The sequence below is a fragment of the Hesperophylax consimilis genome, chromosome 14 (genome assembly GCF_061612785.1).
Source record: "Hesperophylax consimilis isolate HC1 chromosome 14, BYU_Hcon_1.0, whole genome shotgun sequence".
NCBI classification, from domain to species: Eukaryota; Metazoa; Arthropoda; class Insecta; order Trichoptera; family Limnephilidae; genus Hesperophylax; species Hesperophylax consimilis.
This window is the reverse complement of record NC_142849.1, coordinates 11,528,116-11,550,178: the sequence shown is the minus strand read 5'-3', so window position 1 is coordinate 11,550,178 and position 22,063 is coordinate 11,528,116. Positions and strand designations below refer to the sequence as shown.

General features: G+C 35.8%; 1 protein-coding gene across 5 annotated transcripts in view; it reads right to left on the bottom strand.

Annotated features, from left to right (window-relative positions):
- CASK (peripheral plasma membrane protein CASK) overlaps positions 1-22,063 on the bottom strand; it is a 665,459-nt gene that overhangs the window by 9,690 nt on the left and 633,706 nt on the right. For all 5 annotated transcript variants that reach the window (XM_089639496.1, XM_089639498.1, XM_089639497.1 and 2 more), the window contains 2 exons: positions 18,158-18,280; positions 2,213-2,320 (listed from right to left, as the gene is read on the bottom strand). In XM_089639496.1, coding sequence (XP_089495622.1) covers positions 2,213-2,320; positions 18,158-18,280 — 231 coding nt within the window. The remainder of the gene's footprint in view (positions 1-2,212; positions 2,321-18,157; positions 18,281-22,063) is intronic.

The window sequence follows — 22,063 nt, the reverse complement described above, 5'->3', positions numbered from 1 at the left end:
CAGATTTTTTTCGCATCGGTGTGTATGCTGATCGCATTACTAGGGATTATCTGTTCAGTGGCTGAAACAATGGCTATTCAGTAATCTTGAAAGTTTTCTTGTCATTTTGGATAACAATAATTGATTAACCCATTGTTTACGCGTTTTACTAAAATATGAATAAACTTTTTTAGAGCTCACTCCATACAAAGAGCGACTTATTAATAGTAATTTATATCACACTGAATTCGAAGTCTTTAGCTTTATAACTGGAATTGCTCGTTAATCATCTTAACATGTCTTTCTTTTGCCATCGAGTCAAGAACTGTTACTAGAAACGATTAATTAATTACAATTTATTACGCTACCCACGATATTATAACGTTATTATGTTTTCCAAGATATTACACACACAAGTGTAATTGCGTTATTTAATCTACGACTTGTACTGTTAGGTAAGTACCTACAAAACCTTCACCGTTTGATGAAAATAGAAATGTTGATAATGATTTTGCTTCATAAAGGCTCTCTTGTAATATTTATTGAATTAACGAAAGCTTTGTGTTTGTCAGGCTCTGCGTCAAATGATGACATTTAATTAATCAAAAATAGTTTTGATATATTAAATGTTTTTGCGTTTAAAACTAACTAGTTAGAAAAAAACATTGTAAACTGAATTTAATAATGTTATTATTAAGGTCTGCAAGTATTTTAGTTTTAATAATGAAATATAAAGTACAATTTGGGAGGCTGGTATGGGTACTGCCACCCCGGTAACCATTTATTTAATAACCAACTCCCCAGCCATATATGTAAGTCTAAGTGGTTGGCTACGTTTGGTGACTTAGCAGGGGTTTTCGGTTTCATGGGGTGAAGTTTGTCTAGGTCTTGCCTGGCGGGTCAGGTCGGAACGAACTGGTTGAGAGAGACACTTTGACCTCTCCAACCGGACTCTCTTTTGACTTCCACCGCAATGGGAGGGATGGATTCATACGTCAGTCACACCTGGAAACAATGAATCCCAGATTCCTAACCACCTCTTAAACCCTTTTCCTTCCCAGAACTTACTTTACTTTCTTTCCCTAAAAAGACCCTCCACACAGCATCCACAAAGAGGACCTGATGGATTTTTTTTCTCAGGGCCTCCTGTGTAGAGCTGATGTAAAAAAGTTTTTTATTATTGTGACAGCTATTTCGGCGTTCAAGGGAATTTTCAAACCGCGGTTAGGCCATATTGAGACTAATCTACATGATTCAATTTACCTGCGCCCAGTTTCAATTTATGATGTCAATAATGATTTATTACCGGTTAAACCCTTTTACCGAGAAAACAATTGTGAAAGAATGATTCTGTTTTCCGTGGAGTACTTTGAAATCTGTTTAATAATGTCGTGTCTGGTGTAAAACACGATAATTTAAAATTAGACAAATAAATACAAATGGAATTGGAGTACAAATTTTTATCTTATTGTTGAATAAGTTTTTGATTTGAAAAACATTTTTATTTTAGATGATAAATCATTAGTCATTATAATTAAAAATTAAAAAATTTAATAAACTTTTTAAGATTTTAGTGTTTTCAGGGGTGGTAAATAATGGTTTTTATTTAGTTGCACTCTCGATTGAACCACAAATGTTGTGAAGCCACGCGTCCTTCAAGAATGAGATTTTTGTAACTCTTCTATAAAAGGGGCTTAGTGCCCAACTAAATAAAATCATTGTAACCCCTGATTCCCCCCCAAAAATTGTTCACCTATATATGAGAAAAAAATGTACCCGTCTGAAAATGGCCACGTTAGGTTGAAACAGGTAACAGTCAATGTAAGAAAAAGTGGATAAAAGTTTAAATAATTGGACACACAAAAACGGCTATCAAAGAGCTTTGTTATATTACAATCTTCATATTCTTCTAATCAGATATCCATTTCAGCGAGGAATCTTCTCTAATAACGACGATGCTTTTTTAAATTTGCTTGACGAATTTTTCACATTCAAATTATTGGAATTCGTCAGGCGTGGAATGGAAAAATGTCCAAACGTCTGGAGGTCGTACGTGACGTCATCATCGTTTTAGTATATTTTGTCCTTTTCTTTTTCATACAAGACCAGTGAGAAGGAAGAGAACCATCGTCGATGACGTAATGTACAAGTTTTCCCTGGGACTGTAAGTATAACAAGTGCATGAGCACAATAAAAACACAATTATATAAAAATGTCAACATTGTAAACTTACCATATTCTAAGTATTCGTTGGCCGCAATGTCAGCCATCATTTCGTCGTGAGTGACGAAATAATAGTTCCGCCCGTTCTCTTCGTCTGCTCGGGGGAGTCTCGTCGTATCTGAAATTAATTAAAAGGTATTTTGTTTAGGGTTGCATTTTCATTGTCACATCAAACTACCTGTTTCGATGACACGTGGTGTTTAAGAAGATGTTTTTTAAATTTCAATCCCAAATTCAAAGATAATTTTCCGACAATAATTCACGGCATTTATATATCCAGGAGTAATAATAGTACGATAATCTCAGTATCACCCAAGTGAAAGACCACGATTCAGATTAAATACGTTGTTGTTTAAAATGCTTAGCCTAAGACTGTGCTTCAACTTTTTACAATGCTTAGTTACTAAATATGTAAAATCGGGAACTTCTCAATCTTTCGACATTTTTTAATTTTTGAAGTGAAACTTCTTTACGCGCGTCATGCAATTTTGAGGACCGGAGTAAAACCGACTCATGACCGTCACGAAAAACCGTGATCATTTCGCTATAGGAGCCTAGTTAATATTATATACCTAGTTTAGGTCACTCTCCAAACTCAGATTCGCGGTCTAGAGGCAGAGCGCCCGACTGTTGTCGTGAAGAGCCGAGGTTCGATCCCCGCTTTAACTAATTTTTTATTTCTTTTTGTGATTTTTTTAATACGAGGAAAAGTGATAAAATGCTCTCGTGCTGCGACTTTTAGATATGTTGACTATATGATATTTTGGTCGAAATATAGCTTACAAATCGAGCCGGTAGAGTCGTTCGGTATTTTGATTAATTATTTTTATTTTGAATCATTAAAATTACTAATCAAGGCCGATAACGCGACTAATTACCCTCGCAGACGTGCGTGACAGGTTTTTTTAGTAAAAAACACAGCCGGACAAGTCAATTGAGGAGTACACGTTGTATACGCGGTTCTCGTCGCGCGAGATACCTCTCCTCGCGGTCTAGAGGCAGAGCGTTCGACACTCATTATGCAGGACCCGGGTTCGAATCCCATATTTTTATTACTTTTAATTTTTTTTATCACATGATACTTATAAATATGTCAATAGACAGAAAAAAAGAGAGAATGAAATGAAAAGAGAGAGAGAAGAATACTAAAAGTTTCACTTCCGTCGTGCGTAGGCTTGCCACACACTGTATTTTTATTTTATATTATAGAAACAAACAGTACATGATTTACAGAGATGAAACAATATACAGGAATAAGATATTTCATGTTGGATACCAATGATATGTTTCCTTGTAATGTCTGCTAAGTGGTATGTTTATTCCTTAATTACCAGGTGACGTGTGTAGTTTATAGATGTGTGTGTGTGACGTGTGTAATGTATGTGTGAGTTTTTGTTTGTGTGTGAATGCGCATTGAATAATTTAAATTATTGACATGATGCCACGTTTGAATTTGGGTAGTGAATCCGAAAAAATGTCAATGTTAGAGTTAAGACAAATATTATTTAGAGTATGAAGAGCTCGGTTAATTGGCAAATTAGATGCTGCTTTTGTTTTATAATTAATCGTGTGGAATAGCACTGTATGTCGTGTACGTCTCAAAGGTATGTTAAAGTTAATAATGGACAGAAGTTCAGTACAGTCAATGTCATTGTTTAAAATTCTGTGTATAAATATTGAGTCAGCTACTGCTCGTCTTCGCTGCAAAGTTTCAAATGTACACTCAAAGTTATTGTTGAATTTGTATGAAATATATTTTATAAATTTGTTTTGGATACGTTCTATACTATCTATGTAAAGTTTATATTGTGGATTCCAAATAGGCAATGCATATTCCAGTGTACTTCTGACTCATGCGAAATATAACATTACAATTGTACGCTCCTTTTCCACACTCTTCAATCTCACAATATACCCCAACAGGGTTACCAGGTACCCATGACTTCGGACGGTAGGGAGCAGTTGGGACTATTGTGCGGTATTTATAGAAAGAACAATTTTTTGTCTGGGAGAAAACATATGACATGGTTGTTTCGCAGAAATGCAAATGTAACATTACCGTCAAATGGTCACTCAGTGTCATTTTTTTTTTTTTTTTAAACATTTGAAAGGTCCTCGTTAAACGCCTATTCTAGGTGCGTTTCTACTTTCTATCAAATTGTAATAAGCTGACAAGCTTATCAAAATGATAGTAGTCCTCTCCTGCTGATTAAAATTTGCTTAAAAGCTGAAACAGCCATGGTTTTTTAGTTTTGATGAAGTTCTCTAGAAAAAAATCAATTCTAAAAGATCACAAAAGCATTCAATCGTGTGAAAGCGTAATTGGAATTACAAACCGTTAATATAATATGTTAATCTCTCAGAAGATTTATGAATATATATCATTCAGTGTTGATTCACATAGTCTGAACGTCGAACAATCGATGAATAATTCAACTATTCTGTGTGAACTTTATTCACGTGTTAACACGGCTTGAAGTGTCAACTTCACTGCATTAAGAGAAACTTCACTGAAACAATGATTTAATTATACACTTTCAAAGTCAACAAATTATTAATCGAATTCAAACCATAAACTTTACATCCACTTTAATATCCAAACTTTAAGCTCCTGGGCAAATTCATTAATTATTGGTTAGGTACCGTCAAACGGGGTAGATCCGCACACTTGGTGTATACATATTTCAACATTTCGAAGATTCAAGTCATTAATTCAAATGTATCTAGATTTTTTTATTATTTTATGAACAGCGCACGAGAGTCCCGACTCCCCGAAGCCAGTGAGACTATGGCATCCCTTCATTAGGGTATAAATGTGTTGGTGAAGAGAGTGGAGAGGGAAAGGTAGGGAAGTAGTTACCTGACTATTCATATCTGGTTACTTAATTAATTAACTAACCATCACGCCGTTTCTCAGCAGGGGTAGGCAGAGAGGACGGACCGCCAAACAATTCTGGCCATTTAATACGGCTAAAAGTAATTTCAAGCATTGAAACGATTCTGAGTGGTGTAGTCTAGCACCGTAAATGAATATTTTAAGTATGGTACATTATTGTCTGAATGTTGGCAACACTGCACTGTTGACATGAGTACAGTGACGACTGACAGACTGACAGTTGACAGACCTCTCACTCCAGTTGTTGGACCACACGCCCGCTTTTAAGCGACTTAATTCTAATGTCAAAATACAATTCCTTTGTTTATTCTCTATTCAATTCCTAATTCCCATTTTAATTGGTGAATATTAAACGTAACGTCTCAGTGAGAAACGAGGTACAAATGTACTATATATATATATATTGTCCTCTTCCCGTATTATGTTGATCCAGTAAGAAGTTGTTAGACTAAGTTGATCCACCTTAAACACCATATAACTTGGCTATTATGGAATACATCTGAATGAATTGACAACAGTGGTACAATACTTATCAATGTTGCCAGTTTGCCAGAGAAACCATTTGATATACTGTTAGTAAAATTTTCAAAATTTGTATGGAAATCGGATGCATAATTTATGTTGATCTACCCAAATTGGCATACTTATGTTGATCTCATATATATTGATCTATTCCCGTAGTATGTTGATCCAGGTAAGAAGTTATTAGACAAAGTTGATCTGTGTCCCTATATATGGTTTTACTAAATGAACCAATCAAGGGGCAATCGGTGGACTGTTCATCACAAGGTTTTATGTGTTTCCGTAATCTTTTGTGATATTGAACTCAAAGTATTAGTCTCTAGAGTCGAATATCGCACGAAATGACTGTGAAATGGTACCGTTTCAAATCAAAATGACGTGTGTTGCTTGAATTGTTTATAAGAAATGTATGCGTATTTAGATCGAAACGAAAATTTCGCAAAAACAAATCCATAAAGAAATCATAACTTAGCAGGGGTACACGGGTTCATAGGGTGAGGTTTGTCTAGGTCCTGGCGGCGGATGCGTTTTCCCATCTACTGCGTGGCGGGCCGGATCGAAATAAACTGGTTGAGGGATACCTTTCGACCATAAAAATCCAAAATGGCGGCAAAAGGAATAATGTTATGTAGGAAATTTTGAACCTGTATCTTTTACCATCTCTCCTGATTACGCTTCGTGACTTAGTAGGGGAGGCCGGGTTCTTGGTTATAATGGGTAATTAATGGATGATTGGACGCGGTTGGAGCTAACTAAAAACTGTCCAAAGAAGCGAAGCTAGCAGTCCACAATGGAGTGCTGGTACCTACCCTAATATATGTTGCTTGAATTGTTTATAAGAAATGTATGCGTATTTAGATTGAAACGAAACTTTCGCAAAAATCAAATCCATAAAAAATACCTACTGCGTGGCGGGCCGGATCGAAAGAGACTGGTTGAGGGATACCTTTTGACCATCAAAATCCAAAATGGCAGCAAAAGGCATAATGTTGGGAAATTTTGAACTTGCATCTATTACCATCTCTCCTGATTACGCTTCGTGACTTAGTAGGGGTGGCCGGGTTCTTGGTTATAATGGGTAATTAATGGATGATTGGACGAGGTTGGAGCTAACAAAAAACTGTCCAAAGAAGCGAAGCTAGCAGTCCACAATGGAGTGCTGGTACCTACCCTAATATACGGAAGTGAGGCATGGAACTGGCAGAAGAAGGCTGAAAGTAGACTGAATACTGTAGAAATGAGATCCCTGAGGCATATGTACGGTAAAATCATGTATGACAAAATGTGCGTATGCTGTGTCTATTCTACAGATATTTTATTAGAGCCTGTTAAAAGGAGCTAGCAGCATTGATCCCCGGTGCACCGTGCACGTGCTTGATACTCGACGGACCGAGCGGAATACACGTTCACAGTTAAGTTGATGTTATCTATACATATATGAACGGGTCGTTTCTCCGACTCGTTTTATCGTAAGTCGGCTCGCATATGGAACGAGCTATCAATATAATCCGGGCCTTTTAAGACCCGCATTAATAAATTCATTCCTACAGCCCCTACCTTAACCCGCCTCATAACGCTGCCCAACCTGTTGGCGACATAGTTTCTATGTATTTAACGTGTAAAGACAGGGGCGCTCTAGTGAGAGGTGTCACATAAAAAAATCATACCGCCGAATTTGAATATGCAGACTTACAAAAACTTCCGTCTGGAGCCAGTGAGACTATGGCATCCTCAAAGGAGACCTCAAAGGAGATCACGAGGAGGAAGGTGGGAGAGTACCTGGCTATTCAGATATAACCAAACACTAATTGTAAAATAGTGCAAATTAATTTTAATAAAATTTATTTGGACCCGCGACCTACGGATTGCTAGTCGAGAGCCACCTCAAGTAGTTTGATATGTTTGGTGACTTAGCAGGAGTGCCCGGGTTTATGGGGTGAGGTTTGTTCGGTTCTTGGCGGCGGATGCGCTTGCCTACCAAATGCGTGGTGGGCCGGATCGATTAATCCTCTTTCAACGCATCGCCTTGCAACGCAGTAGGAGAGTTGGAATCTTATGTTTATCACTCGATCACACTGACCCCCAGAATACTACCCACCCATCCATACCTATTTCCTTCCCAGAACTCACTGACCTTCCTTTCTTTCAAAATACCCCCAACACAGCATTCACAAAGATGACATAGGCCTTGAGGGTTACGATTTTCCTTAGGGCCTCCTGTGTGGAGACGATGTAAAAAAATACAAAAAATAAACAACTATCTCGCTAAAACGTTGGCGGTGACTAATGGTAGGTGTATTGGTTATCTAATATATTGGCTCCCGGGGCGGCGGTACACATAATTGTAATAATTCTCGAGGGCTCTGATGTACAGACATTATGGCTCCTGTTGATTGACGAACATATACTAAAACATCGTTGGTTGGAATCGGTGCTTGAAATGACTTTAGCCATGTTTAGTAAAAAACAAATTGGAATAAATTTTTCAGCAATTTCAATTTAAAATTTGAAAAATTAAATTCTCACCAATCTAATCACCGCAATTTTAATAGGCACATATTATGGATATTACGCTTTGTTTCAACTAAATCATTACAAGAAACTTACGTCGGGAGAGATGGTAAAAGATACATTAAAATAAAATTTTATTCATCAATGTTCAAAATTTCTCTTATAAAATGACTTAGACAAATCTCACCCCATGAACCCGGGCACCCCTGCTAAGTCACGAAACGTAGTAAATGATGCATTAAAGTTACATTTTTGTTTAATCAAGTTCAAAAGATTTTGTTGATCTCATATATATTGATCTATTCCCGTAGTATGTTGATCCAGGTAAGAAGTTATTAGACAAAGTTGATCTGTGTCCCTATATATGGTTTTACTAAATGAACCAATCAAGGGGGCAATCGGTGGACTGTTCATCACAAGGTTTTATGTGATTCCGTAATCTTTTGTGATATTGAACTCAAAGTATTAGTCTCTAGAGTCGAATATCGCATGAAATGACTGTGAGATGGTACCGTTTCAAATCAAAATGACGTGTGTTTCTTGAATTGTTTATAAGAAATGTATGCGTATTTAGATTGAAACGAAAATTTCGCAAAAACAAATCCATAAAAAAATCATAACTTAGCAGGGGTACACGGGTTCATAGGGTGAGGTTTGTCTAAGTCCTGGCGGCGGATGCGTTTGCCCATCTACTGCGTGGCGGGCCGGATCGAAAGAAACTGGTTGAGGGATACCTTTCGACCATAAAAATCCAAAATGGCGGCAAAAGGAATAATGTTATGTAGAAAAATTTTGAACTTGTATCTTTTACCATCTCTCCTGATTAGGCTTCGTGACTTAGTAGGGGAGGCCGGGTTCTTGGTTATAATGGGTAATTAATGGATGATTGGACGCGGTTGGAGCTAACTAAAAACTGTCCAAAGAAGCGAAGCTAGCAGTCCACAATGGAGTGCTGGTACCTACCCTAATATATGGAAATGAGGCATGGAATTGGCAGAAGAAGGCTGAAAGTAGACAGAATACTGTAGAAATGAGATCCCTGAGGCATATGTGCGATAAAATCATGTATGACGAAATGTGCGTATGCTGTGTCTATTCTACAGATATTTTATTAGAGCCTGTTAAAAGGAGCTAGCAGCATTGATCCCCGGTGCACCGTGCACGTGCTTGATACTCGACGGACCGAGCGGAATACACGTTCACAGTTAAGTTGATGTTATCTATACATATATGAACGGGTCGTTTCTCCGACTCGTTTTATCGTAAGTCGGCTCGCATATGGAACGAGCTATCAATATAATCCGGGCCTTTTAAGACCCGCATTAATAAATTCATTCCTACAGCCCCTACCTTAACCCGCCTCATAACGCTGCCCAACCTGTTGGCGACATAGTTTCTATGTATTTAACGTGTAAAGACAGGGGCGCTCTAGTGAGAGGTGTCACATAAAAAAATCATACCGCCGAATTTGAATATGCAGACTTACAAAAACTTCCGTCTGGAGCCAGTGAGACTATGGCATCCTCAAAGGAGACCTCAAAGGAGATCACGAGGAGGAAGGTGGGAGAGTACCTGGCTATTCAGATATAACCAAACACTAATTGTAAAATAGTGCAAATTAATTTTAATAAAATTTATTTGGACCCGCGACCTACGGATTGCTAGTCGAGAGCCACCTCAAGTAGTTTGATATGTTTGGTGACTTAGCAGGAGTGCCCGGGTTTATGGGGTGAGGTTTGTTCGGTTCTTGGCGGCGGATGCGCTTGCCTACCAAATGCGTGGTGGGCCGGATCGATTAATCCTCTTTCAACGCATCGCCTTGCAACGCAGTAGGAGAGTTGGAATCTTATGTTTATCACTCGATCACACTGACCCCCAGAATACTACCCACCCATCCATACCTATTTCCTTCCCAGAACTCACTGACCTTCCTTTCTTTCAAAATACCCCCAACACAGCATTCACAAAGATGACATAGGCCTTGAGGGTTACGATTTTCCTTAGGGCCTCCTGTGTGGAGACGATGTAAAAAAATACAAAAAATAAACAACTATCTCGCTAAAACGTTGGCGGTGACTAATGGTAGGTGTATTGGTTATCTAATATATTGGCTCCCGGGGCGGCGGTACACATAATTGTAATAATTCTCGAGGGCTCTGATGTACAGACATTATGGCTCCTGTTGATTGACGAACATATACTAAAACATCGTTGGTTGGAATCGGTGCTTGAAATGACTTTAGCCATGTTTAGTAAAAAACAAATTGGAATAAATTTTTCAGCAATTTCAATTTAAAATTTGAAAAATTAAATTCTCACCAATCTAATCACCGCAATTTTAATAGGCACATATTATGGATATTACGCTTTGTTTCAACTAAATCATTACAAGAAACTTACGTCGGGAGAGATGGTAAAAGATACATTAAAATAAAATTTTATTCAATCAATGTTCAAAATTTCTCTTATAAAATGACTTAGACAAATCTCACCCCATGAACCCGGGCACCCCTGCTAAGTCACGAAACGTAGTAAATGATGCATTAAAATTACATTTTCGTTTAATCAAGTTCAAAAGATTTTTTAAGCATGGATTTGACGTTTTTGAAAGTTCCATTTCAATATAAATACGCGTGAGGCAGTCTATCCTCTTTAAGTACAGAGTCATTTTCATAGAATATGGATGTTCTAACGGAATCTAAAAAGTACCACAACGCGCGCGAAATTGGCGGTTACAAGTTACAACACATGCCAGCGGTCAAGTTTGTCAGAAATATATAGATCAACAAAATAAATCGTGTAAAATGTATATGCGACCGAAAAATGGGCGTGGCTTACAGCAAAATCTCGATGACACAAGTTGATCTGTAGGGATTTACATATGTATGCCAGCTTGGGTAGTGGATCAACATATCCGGGGTGGATCAACAAATGCAAACGGATCAACATATACCTGGCGTACCGTCGCGCGAGATCAACATAGTACGAGAGGGGATAAATATATATATATATATATGTTTTAATACATTTTGAAGTACTTTTAATTTAATTTAATTTATTAGACGACAAATTAATCATCCGTTTACAATACAAGATTTTTTATTTTTTTATTTTATTTTTATTTATTTAATATTTGAAAAAATTTTTTTTTTTTACATAGATAAATACAGGATATTAACAAAATATAAAACAATAGAAATTAAAGTATCCTTTCCTCACCATAAAGAGACAATGCTCTTGTGTTTGGTGAGGGAATTCTAGTTCAATTATGTACATGTTAGTATTAAGGTAAATAAATTATTAAGAAACAACACAAGATGTAAAAAATATTACTTCTAGATTTAATATCTTAAGTCTTAGCATTTCGGAAGATATTTAGGTATACAAAAAGGAATTAAATGTATCTATTGCCTTAGAAATTTCATTCAATAGCACCGTAATTCCACCCTATGCTAGACGATCTGTTCTGCATTGCGGTATCTTGAACAGCCATGGTGATGACGGGCTATCAATAGAGTTATGCAGTATATTTTAACTATGTAAAGTATTGCAAGACTTTCACAATATATTCCTTTCTTTTTTTATGTTTTTATTCCAGATAAAAGAAAATTACATTTTCATTTATTTAACTAAAAATAATAAATACATTACTCATAAATATATAACATAATAATATTATTCACTTTCAGTGTTTTGTTTACTGAGCATAGAATTGAACAATTTTTTTGAAAATGAAACTATACTTTTTCATCTTTAATTTTGTCTGTAAGGCAATTATATATGTTGCCCCCCTCGTAGCCAATAGATTACTTGCCATAGTGAGTATATATGGTGTTCAAATATATGTTATCGTAAAGTTTGTGTGTGTACTTGGGACGTTTTAATGAGTTCTGTATTTGTATGTATGAGTTTATTATTTATATATAAGGAGACATGTATTATATTAACATGATTTTCTTAATGTTAACAGGTTGTAAGTGAAATGGCTTGTTTTGTGTTACCTGTAGTTCATTTATATATTTTTCACATGCGTTTCCCCAGATTTCAATCAAGTAGTTTAAATGAAAATGTACGAGGCTATAATAAAGACCTTTTTTCAATTTTATTATACTGCTTTTTTAATCATTTATAGTTAGGATATTTGATTGGAGCCTGTTAATTTTTTCTATGTCTATATGTTTTTCTATATTGCATGGTTGTAAGCTAAATCTATTCATTTCAAATTGATGCAAATTCAACGAGCTATTCGGAGACATCTGATATATACAAATATCTACCACAATTTTTATATATATTTTTTAATTTTCATAAAACCTTGTGTAGAAAGGTTCTTAAGGAGTTAAATTAGAATTTTTTTTTAAAGAAAGACAAACATTCCCGGATTGCGAATAACCTGACAATATTTTAAAATCTCCTACTACCACCACAATAAGCGGAAAATGTTGCTTGTGTTGTGATGGAGGACTTAGCCAGTCGAGGAATTGAACACACTACGCCTGGGTGGGACCCAAGCGCGATGTCAACTCGGCCACCGACCGGTCTAATTATTATATTATAAGCCTGATACCTCCATAAATAGTCATAATAAAGGTAAAAAATTGCACGTTTGTCCAATTTAATCTGACCAGTCCGAAGTTATCCCAAAATTCCGGTAATCCTGAGACTAAGATGATTAATTACAATTACAAGGCAGACGAATAAAAGAAAAAAAAATTAAAAAAGTTATTGCATTTTTAATATTAATAATAACGATGAATAAGTTCCGAGAAGTATTCATAACGGAATATTTCACTTTGAAGTGCCAAAAGCCCACTATTGGCATGTGCCTGTCATATTTGAATTTAGATTATGCAATCAAATATACTGACAGACTTTTGATTGAGAGGTAATCAACTACTTCAGCCAAAAAACTAACGAAATTATTAGATAATATTAAAGAGTCTATTTTGGTAAAGTAAAGTTATTATGTTTAAACATTGCCATTATGGTTTCTTTAGTACTCGAAAATGAATTGAATGAATTTCTTACAACTTGAAAATATATTTTTCGTGTGATCATGTTTTCTCCATTTTGGTAAGTTGTGAGGTTGAAGTATGTGGCTTAAAAAATGGAGTAAATAATTTGTGAAGAATGAGGATGCAATGATTGGGCAGTCCATTTTTTAGTCTACTCAAAAAGCACAGCTAAAACCATTTCAAGTAGAGATTAGAGATGTACGGAAGTGTTATAACGGAAGCGGAAGCATTTTTTTGCGATGCGGATGAAGAAGCGGATGTGTAATCAATACATGAGGACTGGCAGAGTACAAAGCTTTTGAACAGTTTCGTTGGATGCAGTTTGTTATATAAGTTACTATTAAATTACTTATTAAATCCTGAGTTACTCCAATTAATCAGCATCCAAATACCCAAAAGATCTTGCCGAAATTTACTACCCTTTTATTTTTACAACACCAGGACACTGTCTTATCAAAATTCCCCAATTCCAAGACTTCACAGTCTCGGAAATAAATACTCTGATCTGGGAGATATATTTCATCTTAAAAATAATCAATATAAATATTGTTTATTTCAATTCTTTTATAGATCGAGACACAAATAGACATCTATAATTTCCGCAATATATATATATTTTATTTTTATTTTTAATATCTATTTATGTGAGACTTCTTATCATTTTTACTAATGTATCTTATTTTATTATATGCTTTTGTTGTTTTGTCTTTTTTCGTTGTATTATGTTTCCTTTATTGTTTCAATTTTGTAGAATCTATAATAACTGTGATACTCTACTATTAAACTTTGTAGTGTGTAAAAGCCCACTAGGGCGTGTAATAATAATAATAATAATAATATATACGTATTTTTATTTTTAAAAAAAGGTTATATTTAACAAAAAGCAATTTTGCCGCTTTTCACCCCATAATTGGTAACAAACGCGAAAAACGCTCGAAACGACATACAGTTAGGGACGTTACTTAATTACCAACTAATCCGAAAACAAAACATATCACACAAGGCATTATCGCATTATACCCGCTCCCTGCTCACACCCACACGGCGCACGCACCCTGCCACTGTTAATTAGGAACACATCTTACAAAGCTCCGCAAATGTTATGCAAAATTTTGCAGAAGCAGAAGCGAAAGGTGTATATGAAAAAATATGCAGAAGTTCTACTTCAACGGATGCACAAGCAAAGGTTTGTAACATCATCAATTTAAAGCAACGTTCCGATGTCGATTGATGGTCTTAAACGGGCTCTCTAAGCCGATGAGGTGAAAATATATTGCTTCAAAATAAATTTAACTTTTATGCATGAAAAAATAAATAAACACCCGTCTATGGCGGGATTTTACGCCGTACCCGCCGTGTCAAAAGCTAAGTAGATATGATATGTCCATCTACTAAGGAGGTCATTAAAACAAATAGTATTAAAAAATGTATCTCTGTTATCGAATAAAAATAAAAGAATTCAATCATCTTTGATTAAAACGTAAGGAAATTGGGTACTTTTACAGGACAACAGAAAAACATTCTAAGAAAGCCAATTAGATATATTTTTTTATAATATCAACAATAAGAATACAAAACAGTATCAGTACACTACTTTACATTATTGTGACTTAGTTTGAATTGGCTAGTTTTGATCAAGGACCCAAGAACAATAATATCTAAAAGCACAACACAGCACTTCAAAGGAAATTGGTAATGTTAGCTGGGTCGTGTTCCGTTCAAAGTACGCACAGAATATTGGATTGGACCGTTCAAAGGTCTAAGAGCTAAGTGAGGTTATTAGCGGAGTATCCATTTACTTATCACAAGTTGGGGAATAAAGTTTCTATGTTCAGGATTCCAGCTCTCAGGAATTCTTCCTAATGGAGTTAGTCATCAAAGAACATTTCAAAGCACAACACTTGTTCTGTTTGACACGACTTCAGGGTAAGCTGATAAACTTCTGAATTCAAGTCAAGTTTCCAATGCAATTTATACAGTGCTGTGTAGAGCAGTAAAGATAACAATTATCAGGATTTTAGAAAGATATTTAATTGTATCTACGCAGCGGGAATCATGATATCATTGTGTTGATTAATCTTCAGGGGAATTAAAAGGCAATCAATTTTAATCCCAGATCCAGATAACCCAATACGAAATTTCATCTACCAGCCCACGCACATAATATTTTTAAGATGTTTATACAGGATGTATGGTACATGATGCGAAATATTTATGGACATAATAAAAGAGACTTCAAAAGCAAAAAAGTTTGTATAAAAATATAGTAATTATTCAACAAGATTTTCTTATAGAATGATACGTAGTCTTTAATAATGCTACATATATATGTGTCAGTTACAGTACGTACCGTCATACATGCTATAAAGTCATCGATTTATACTAAAAATAGATTAGCCCAATCATACCTAGTTTCAATCTAAACAACACCTAAGAGTAACTAAATAATTTAACTCACTATTGAATTCCGACGCCTTGCTTCCAAAGCCTACATATACATCCAATTTCCCTACAATATAAAACCGAGGTGATGAAAAAAAAACGGCAAATATTATGAGGTACCTCAGTGTCAAGGGGTATCTTAACTAGCAATTCAAAGGACGCGGATTAAAAATCCTTTAGCCTCACAACATACCCCAATTGGGAATGCCATAGGCTCACTGGCTCCAGACGGTTGGGAGCAGTTGGGACTCTTGTGCGGTATTCAAATTAAAAAGATACGGTTGAATGTATTGATGTGTGTATGTATTGGTATTGTTTATTACTTATATTTGTTTTATTCTTTTACGTTGTAAAACTTTTATAATTTTTACTTTTTTGCTTTTTAATCCATCTTATAATTTTGTGAGATGTTTTTTGTCTCCTTCACTTTTTGTATCGAGTGAAAAACTGTTGAATGCTTTTATTGCGTAGTATTTGTGGTGTCTTTGTCAAAAAAACCTTATGTTTACCGTTGGAGTTTTTTTTGTCGAAATGGTCTACTTAATGGTGGTTTTCGTTTGTTCAAATTTGTTTTTTTTTGGTCAAAAATGTAGTAATTGTGTATAATTATCATACATCTAGTACGTAAAACATGTAGCGATGCTACTAGAATATTCGGGACGTTCGTCCATGCCAAACGCATTGTAGCTAGAACTCTTTAGATACGATACTAACACTCGGCCTACCTACACGTCTGAAGATTATCGACGTACCGGGCGCTATAAAACGGGCGCATCGAGATGTACTTAGTCAGTCTATAGTAAGCAATTTTACAAGTGACCAACCTGCGATCCTTGCGACTGTTTGTTGCCTACTGAGGCGGCCGGCTACCTGGCTGGTTCCCCCCGCCGTTACTTCACCCTACCGCTACAGGCAAGGGACCTACTCACCTACACCCAGCTTATGGATTATCATGGACTTCTCGGGATTACATCAGCGCACTGGCCCCGGATATCATCCGTGGCCTGCGCTCCCGACCCTGCTACATCTTCGCCGGTCTGCGCCTCGGTCCCGTGACATCGTCGTCGGCCGGAATCTCCCGCTCATCTGCCGATCAGGTTCATCATATCTTCGGCTACCCTGTTTCACACTGGGGTACCCGTAAGACTCCACGCCATCCCCAGTGCTGAACACATCCTCGAGTCCGGTCTCCACCAACGCGGTGTCGACCGACTGACTTAACCGCCTCGACCACTTCACCGCCGTCATCGCCGCTTAGACCTGGTGGTGTCATCGTCATCGGTCCGGAGTTATCTCACAACTGCGCTACTGACTCACTCAAATAAACGCTGTGACATCATAACCTTCGTCTTTCATTGTCTCACTACCAAATCCCCAAAATCATGTTAAAGATTTGGTCTGAGTCAGTCATCCGATGTTTTTTAAGAATTACCTTTAAGATGGTTTTCTGTGCGATTTCCATATTACCGATACCTGAGTTTGTTGCTCTTTCCTAAACAATGATTCCGTATTCTATTATGGATTGGCAAAGTGTAAAATATATTGTTTTCATTTGTTTTAGTTTATGTATTTTCTTATGTATAGGAAATTGTGTATAGTTCTGAGGAGTTTGTTTGTGATTCGTTTGATATGATTGGTCCATTTGAGGTTATGATCAATTATGATTCCTAGATATTATATTTTTGTACGTTTTTTATAGAGTAGGAAAATGGCATATATTTGTATTTATATATTCGTGTATTTTTATGGTGTTTGTATTGTTTTTTGGCTGTTCCTTGCTATTTACACTGTACGTTGTGTTTTCGATATGCTTAGCATGAGCATATCTGGGTCTAACTATGTTTTAACTCGCGTGATTATTCCATTATTCCAGTCTTCAGATTTAAAGAGCAAAACTGTTTTGACCATGTATTCCAATATCTAGACGATTTCGAACGTAATTTGTTTTACTATCGCCATATTGGTGAAGAATTTAAACTATGTTCCATGAAATTTTGTTAAGATTTGTCTTTTCAAACACATCTACAATTTTACCGCATCAAGAAACCAGTCGCCGTGTATTTTATATGGAGACATACAAGGGAGCCACGAAACTTGGAATGTCAAAATGAAATCAAACAATCAAGAATAATTTAAAAAAATCTGAAAGTTAGACAGAGGAAATGACAACATAATTTTACATACACCTACGCACGTTTTTTTAACTAGTTTTTTAATAATGTTAGGTTTATTTTTTCGATTTGAAACGTCGTGTGTTTTTATTTATTCTAAATCTAGACAAGAAAGAAGAAGGTTGGGAAGTGCCCGGCTATTCAAACCTGGTCACTAAATACACATTTTAACGTAATTTTTTTGAATCTAAACTGTGGCCTTTTATTGAGAGCATCTACAACGTGGTAACTTGGTGCACATTTAAAAGAAAAATATTTATTTATATCTGAAAATCTCTAAGGTTGGGGTGTTACACAGATATAATATGTACAAAATGGCGCTGATTGGCTATTTCATGATAATATTTCATTTGAATTTTTGCGAAATGCGACAACCTATGTAAATGAGGGTAACTTACGTGGTATGGGGTAGGCATACTGGTCAGGGTGCTTGGCTATGAGCGTGTTCTTAATGTGGCGCCGACCAACTCCGTGAGCCCCCAACAGCACCAGGGTCTTCCGGTGGAAGGCGGGGTCTGATACTGCAAATAAAAAAACTCATAATATTAGTAAACATGTTAGTATTTGGATATGAGCGAGTTCTTGATAGTGTCCAATACTGCATACAACAATATTTCAGTAAACATGTAGTATTTGATTATGGGCGTGTTCTTCCGATACTTCATACAACAATACTATAGTAAACATGTTAGTATTTGGCTACGAGCGAGTTCTTGATAGAGTCTAATACTGCATACAACAATATTACAGTAAACATGTAGTATTTGACTATGGGCGTGTTCTTCCGACACTGCATATAATAATATCATAGTAAACATGTTAGTATTTGGCTATGGGCGTTTTCTTGATGCGGTCTTTAAACACGTCAATTCTTTGCTCTGAGCGGGGTTTTGATATTATTACTGTCCAAGAGTTTCAGTGTAGTCAAATACCACACACAATAATGATATTTATGTACGAGTATGTTGGTGCTGGCTCTGAACGTGTTATTGATGTTCAATACTATATAACAATCTTTTTTACAATAAACATGTCGGCGTTTGGTGATACTTGTGTTGTTGGTGTGGTCCGATACTAAACCCAATGAGCGTTATTGCAGTAAACTTGATCATGTTTGAACATGAGCGGGTTCTATATATTTTTACAGTTGTAGGAATTTCGATGGCATCGGCAGTCTGGGCCATTGTTCCTAAGTTAAGCGGTACAGTACCATCATTATTAGATATGTACCTTCTTATTGCGTTCGTATCTGATATAGGCAAACCGCTGATAGCTTTATCGTAACTTCTTCCTCTTTCTCATAAATATAAAGTTTAACATCATAAATAAAGGTCACAACGGGCCTCTGAGCGGTACGACCATACAATATGCTGACAGTCAATGACGCAAGGGAAATTAATATGTCACGACCTGATGTAATATTCAAAAACTTTTGATTTAAATGGTACATGTTTAAATACATTTTAGAAGCATTTAAACTTAATCCTAATGTAAACATACATGAATTATGGTAACCGGATAAATCATCGAATCTTTAAAAAGTTATAAGTCATGGAAAGTGATGAAACAAAAACTTTATTAGCTGGGTTATGTAGGTTAGGTTAGGTTAAAAAAAAAATTTCATCGTTTCTAATGACTTTTCATAACTTTTTAAAAGTGTGTTGAATTGTCACTGTGTTGAGTTATCATGGAACCATGAATTATAAATAGCCAACTTGAAAGAGCAGTAGGCGTCTAGTATACCAAAAGATAAGTCGCCATCTGCAAATAAGCGGTGTCCGATCCTATAAAGCAGAGGTTCCCAAAGTGGTCTATATGGACCCCCAGGGGTCTATGTCAGCGAGAAAAAAATTTGGGGGTCCACGAGATTCAAATGAGGGTACATACGAGCGGACCCCCATTTACCTCAAGTCAACATTTACGAGTTCCGTAAATGACACAATAGACCTAACACATATATAATAGACTGAGAAATTACTTATTTGATATTTGTATTTTTATATTTCGTAAAATTGTTAATTGAGGTATATAAATAGAGTATACGTTCCTTTTCTCGTCAGAATTAATATATTCAAGCAAAACATTGGACATTGGAATCCGCGAATTTTCCAAGTTCCCCAACTTGTTTTTGAAAAACATCCAGAGTAATAATGACGTTCAACATTTTAATGCACTTCACACAGACTTCAAAACTAAGTTTGAGGACATTTTGACTATAGAAATGCAAAGTTGAAGAATCGGATATCATGTGACAAGAAGAACTGACCGGAATAAGTACTGACAAAGAACTTAAGGGGCAGTTCTGTAGGGCCAGCTACAGAAAGAAATTCCCTTTGCTTATCCTGTTTCATTTTCATTTGGTGTAATACCTCACAAGGGTGCCCCTGTCTGCACAATGTAAAGACAGAGCAACTATACCGCCACCCGGTTGTTGGGCAGCCAAGGGAAGGGAATATTTTTACTAAAAAAATAAATGATTATCACATGGGACGTTGATAGTTTTAGGAAAATTCAATATTCGGCAGGCAATATACGGAAAAAAAAATTTAGCAAGTGGTCTACGGGGCAAAAAAGTTTGGGAACCTCTGCTATAAAGGATCATAATCCAAATTTTATATATTAGTACGTATTATTTGATATAAAATGTTGAGAGTTATTACGAAACAATTAGTAAAAGGAAATTATTAAGTATACTATATAATATTTTAAACTAATAAATTGTGAAATAGCATAAATTCATCAAATGAAATTTACTTGCGCACGCCGGGATTTGAACCTACGCTCTTCGAACTGATAGTCGAGAGCTTTACCCTCGACCATGGAAGCCGTCAATGTATTTAATAATGAACAATATTAATATTTTTAAAATATTTATATTGAGGGATCAGTAGGATTTATAGGTCCAATTAGAAGATCTACCGAGCCGAACCCTTTGATAAGAAAATATCTGGAGTCGGTGAATTATTTTCCCATTTGATCTCTGGTGAGTTGACGTGTTGTTTTTGTATTATTTTTTGTTTATTATGCTTATATAATGCACTTGCATAATGTGGATTGACTAGATGATCATTTGTGGAAAAGTGTGTGAAAGGGTTTAGTTTTTCCTGTGAGGAAGATTTAACCCGGACATAAAGTCGGAAAAAAATAGCATTTATATAGCGCAGTTTAGTGTCATTTCACTTCAAGTGCTCTTTAGTATGTGCAAATAGTTGCCATGGTAAGTATATTAGGTATTTTACTGTACCTACCAGGTAAGTATTGTACTGTATATTATCTCCATATATAGTTAGTAATAACATAGATCATTGTAGAAATTTATTATATATTTGTACGGCGCCCTTGATGTGATTTTACACAACGCGCAATACAAATCATCCAAATATTATTATATGTATATATTATTATATTACATGTTTGTAGTAGTAATCTATAGTAAAAATATTTATCAAAATTGTGAAAACTAAATTTTAGTGATTTATTACTTTATACTACATCATTCAACTTAAATTTATATCTACCACCAACAATGGCATGTTGTAACATTTCTTACGATTTTACCGAAGAATAAAATATATATTTGTAAGAAAAGATGTTTTAATGGTATAAACTACACAGAGCTTCACTTTGAAAAGAGATTACCAACCTTTTTTGTATTCATTTGTAAATAAAATATAAAGCAACCGAAAACTTTTATTTCTGGAATCACGAAATCAGAAAAAAACCCGACTCGCGCACCGTTCCTGAACAACGATTTCTAACATACAATCTGGTTCTAGGGCAGTGAAAGACGATAAAACTGTAAATATACATTTCTTTTATACCCACAACTAGTTCCACACTTTTTTGCACAGAAGTCGCAGACACATTGTATAAGTAATGAACGACTCACTTGAAAAATGAACAGTTACGTCTTTTGGCACGAAAACAAAATCTACATGTTATTCTTTTATACTACAAAACCCTGTGGTGTTACCAGATTTTCGCATATTGTACATATTGTTACTTTTCGCAGACCAAGCTTTATCGCAAACAATATTTGTTTCGAACTAAAATGGTGAAGAGTAAATGATAAAGATACGTTTATCCAATAATCATGTACTACCATCAAATACCCTATAATATTAATAATACCCCCGACTTCTTTCCTAACTAACTAACTAACTCACCATCACGTCGTTTCGCCGCAGGGGTAGACAGAGAATGCGGACCGCCAAACAACTCGGTCTCATAAATATTCTTCTATTATTCTGACTCTTGACATGGCCCGATTCAAGTATCTGATTCACTTGATCGTTCCAGGTCTT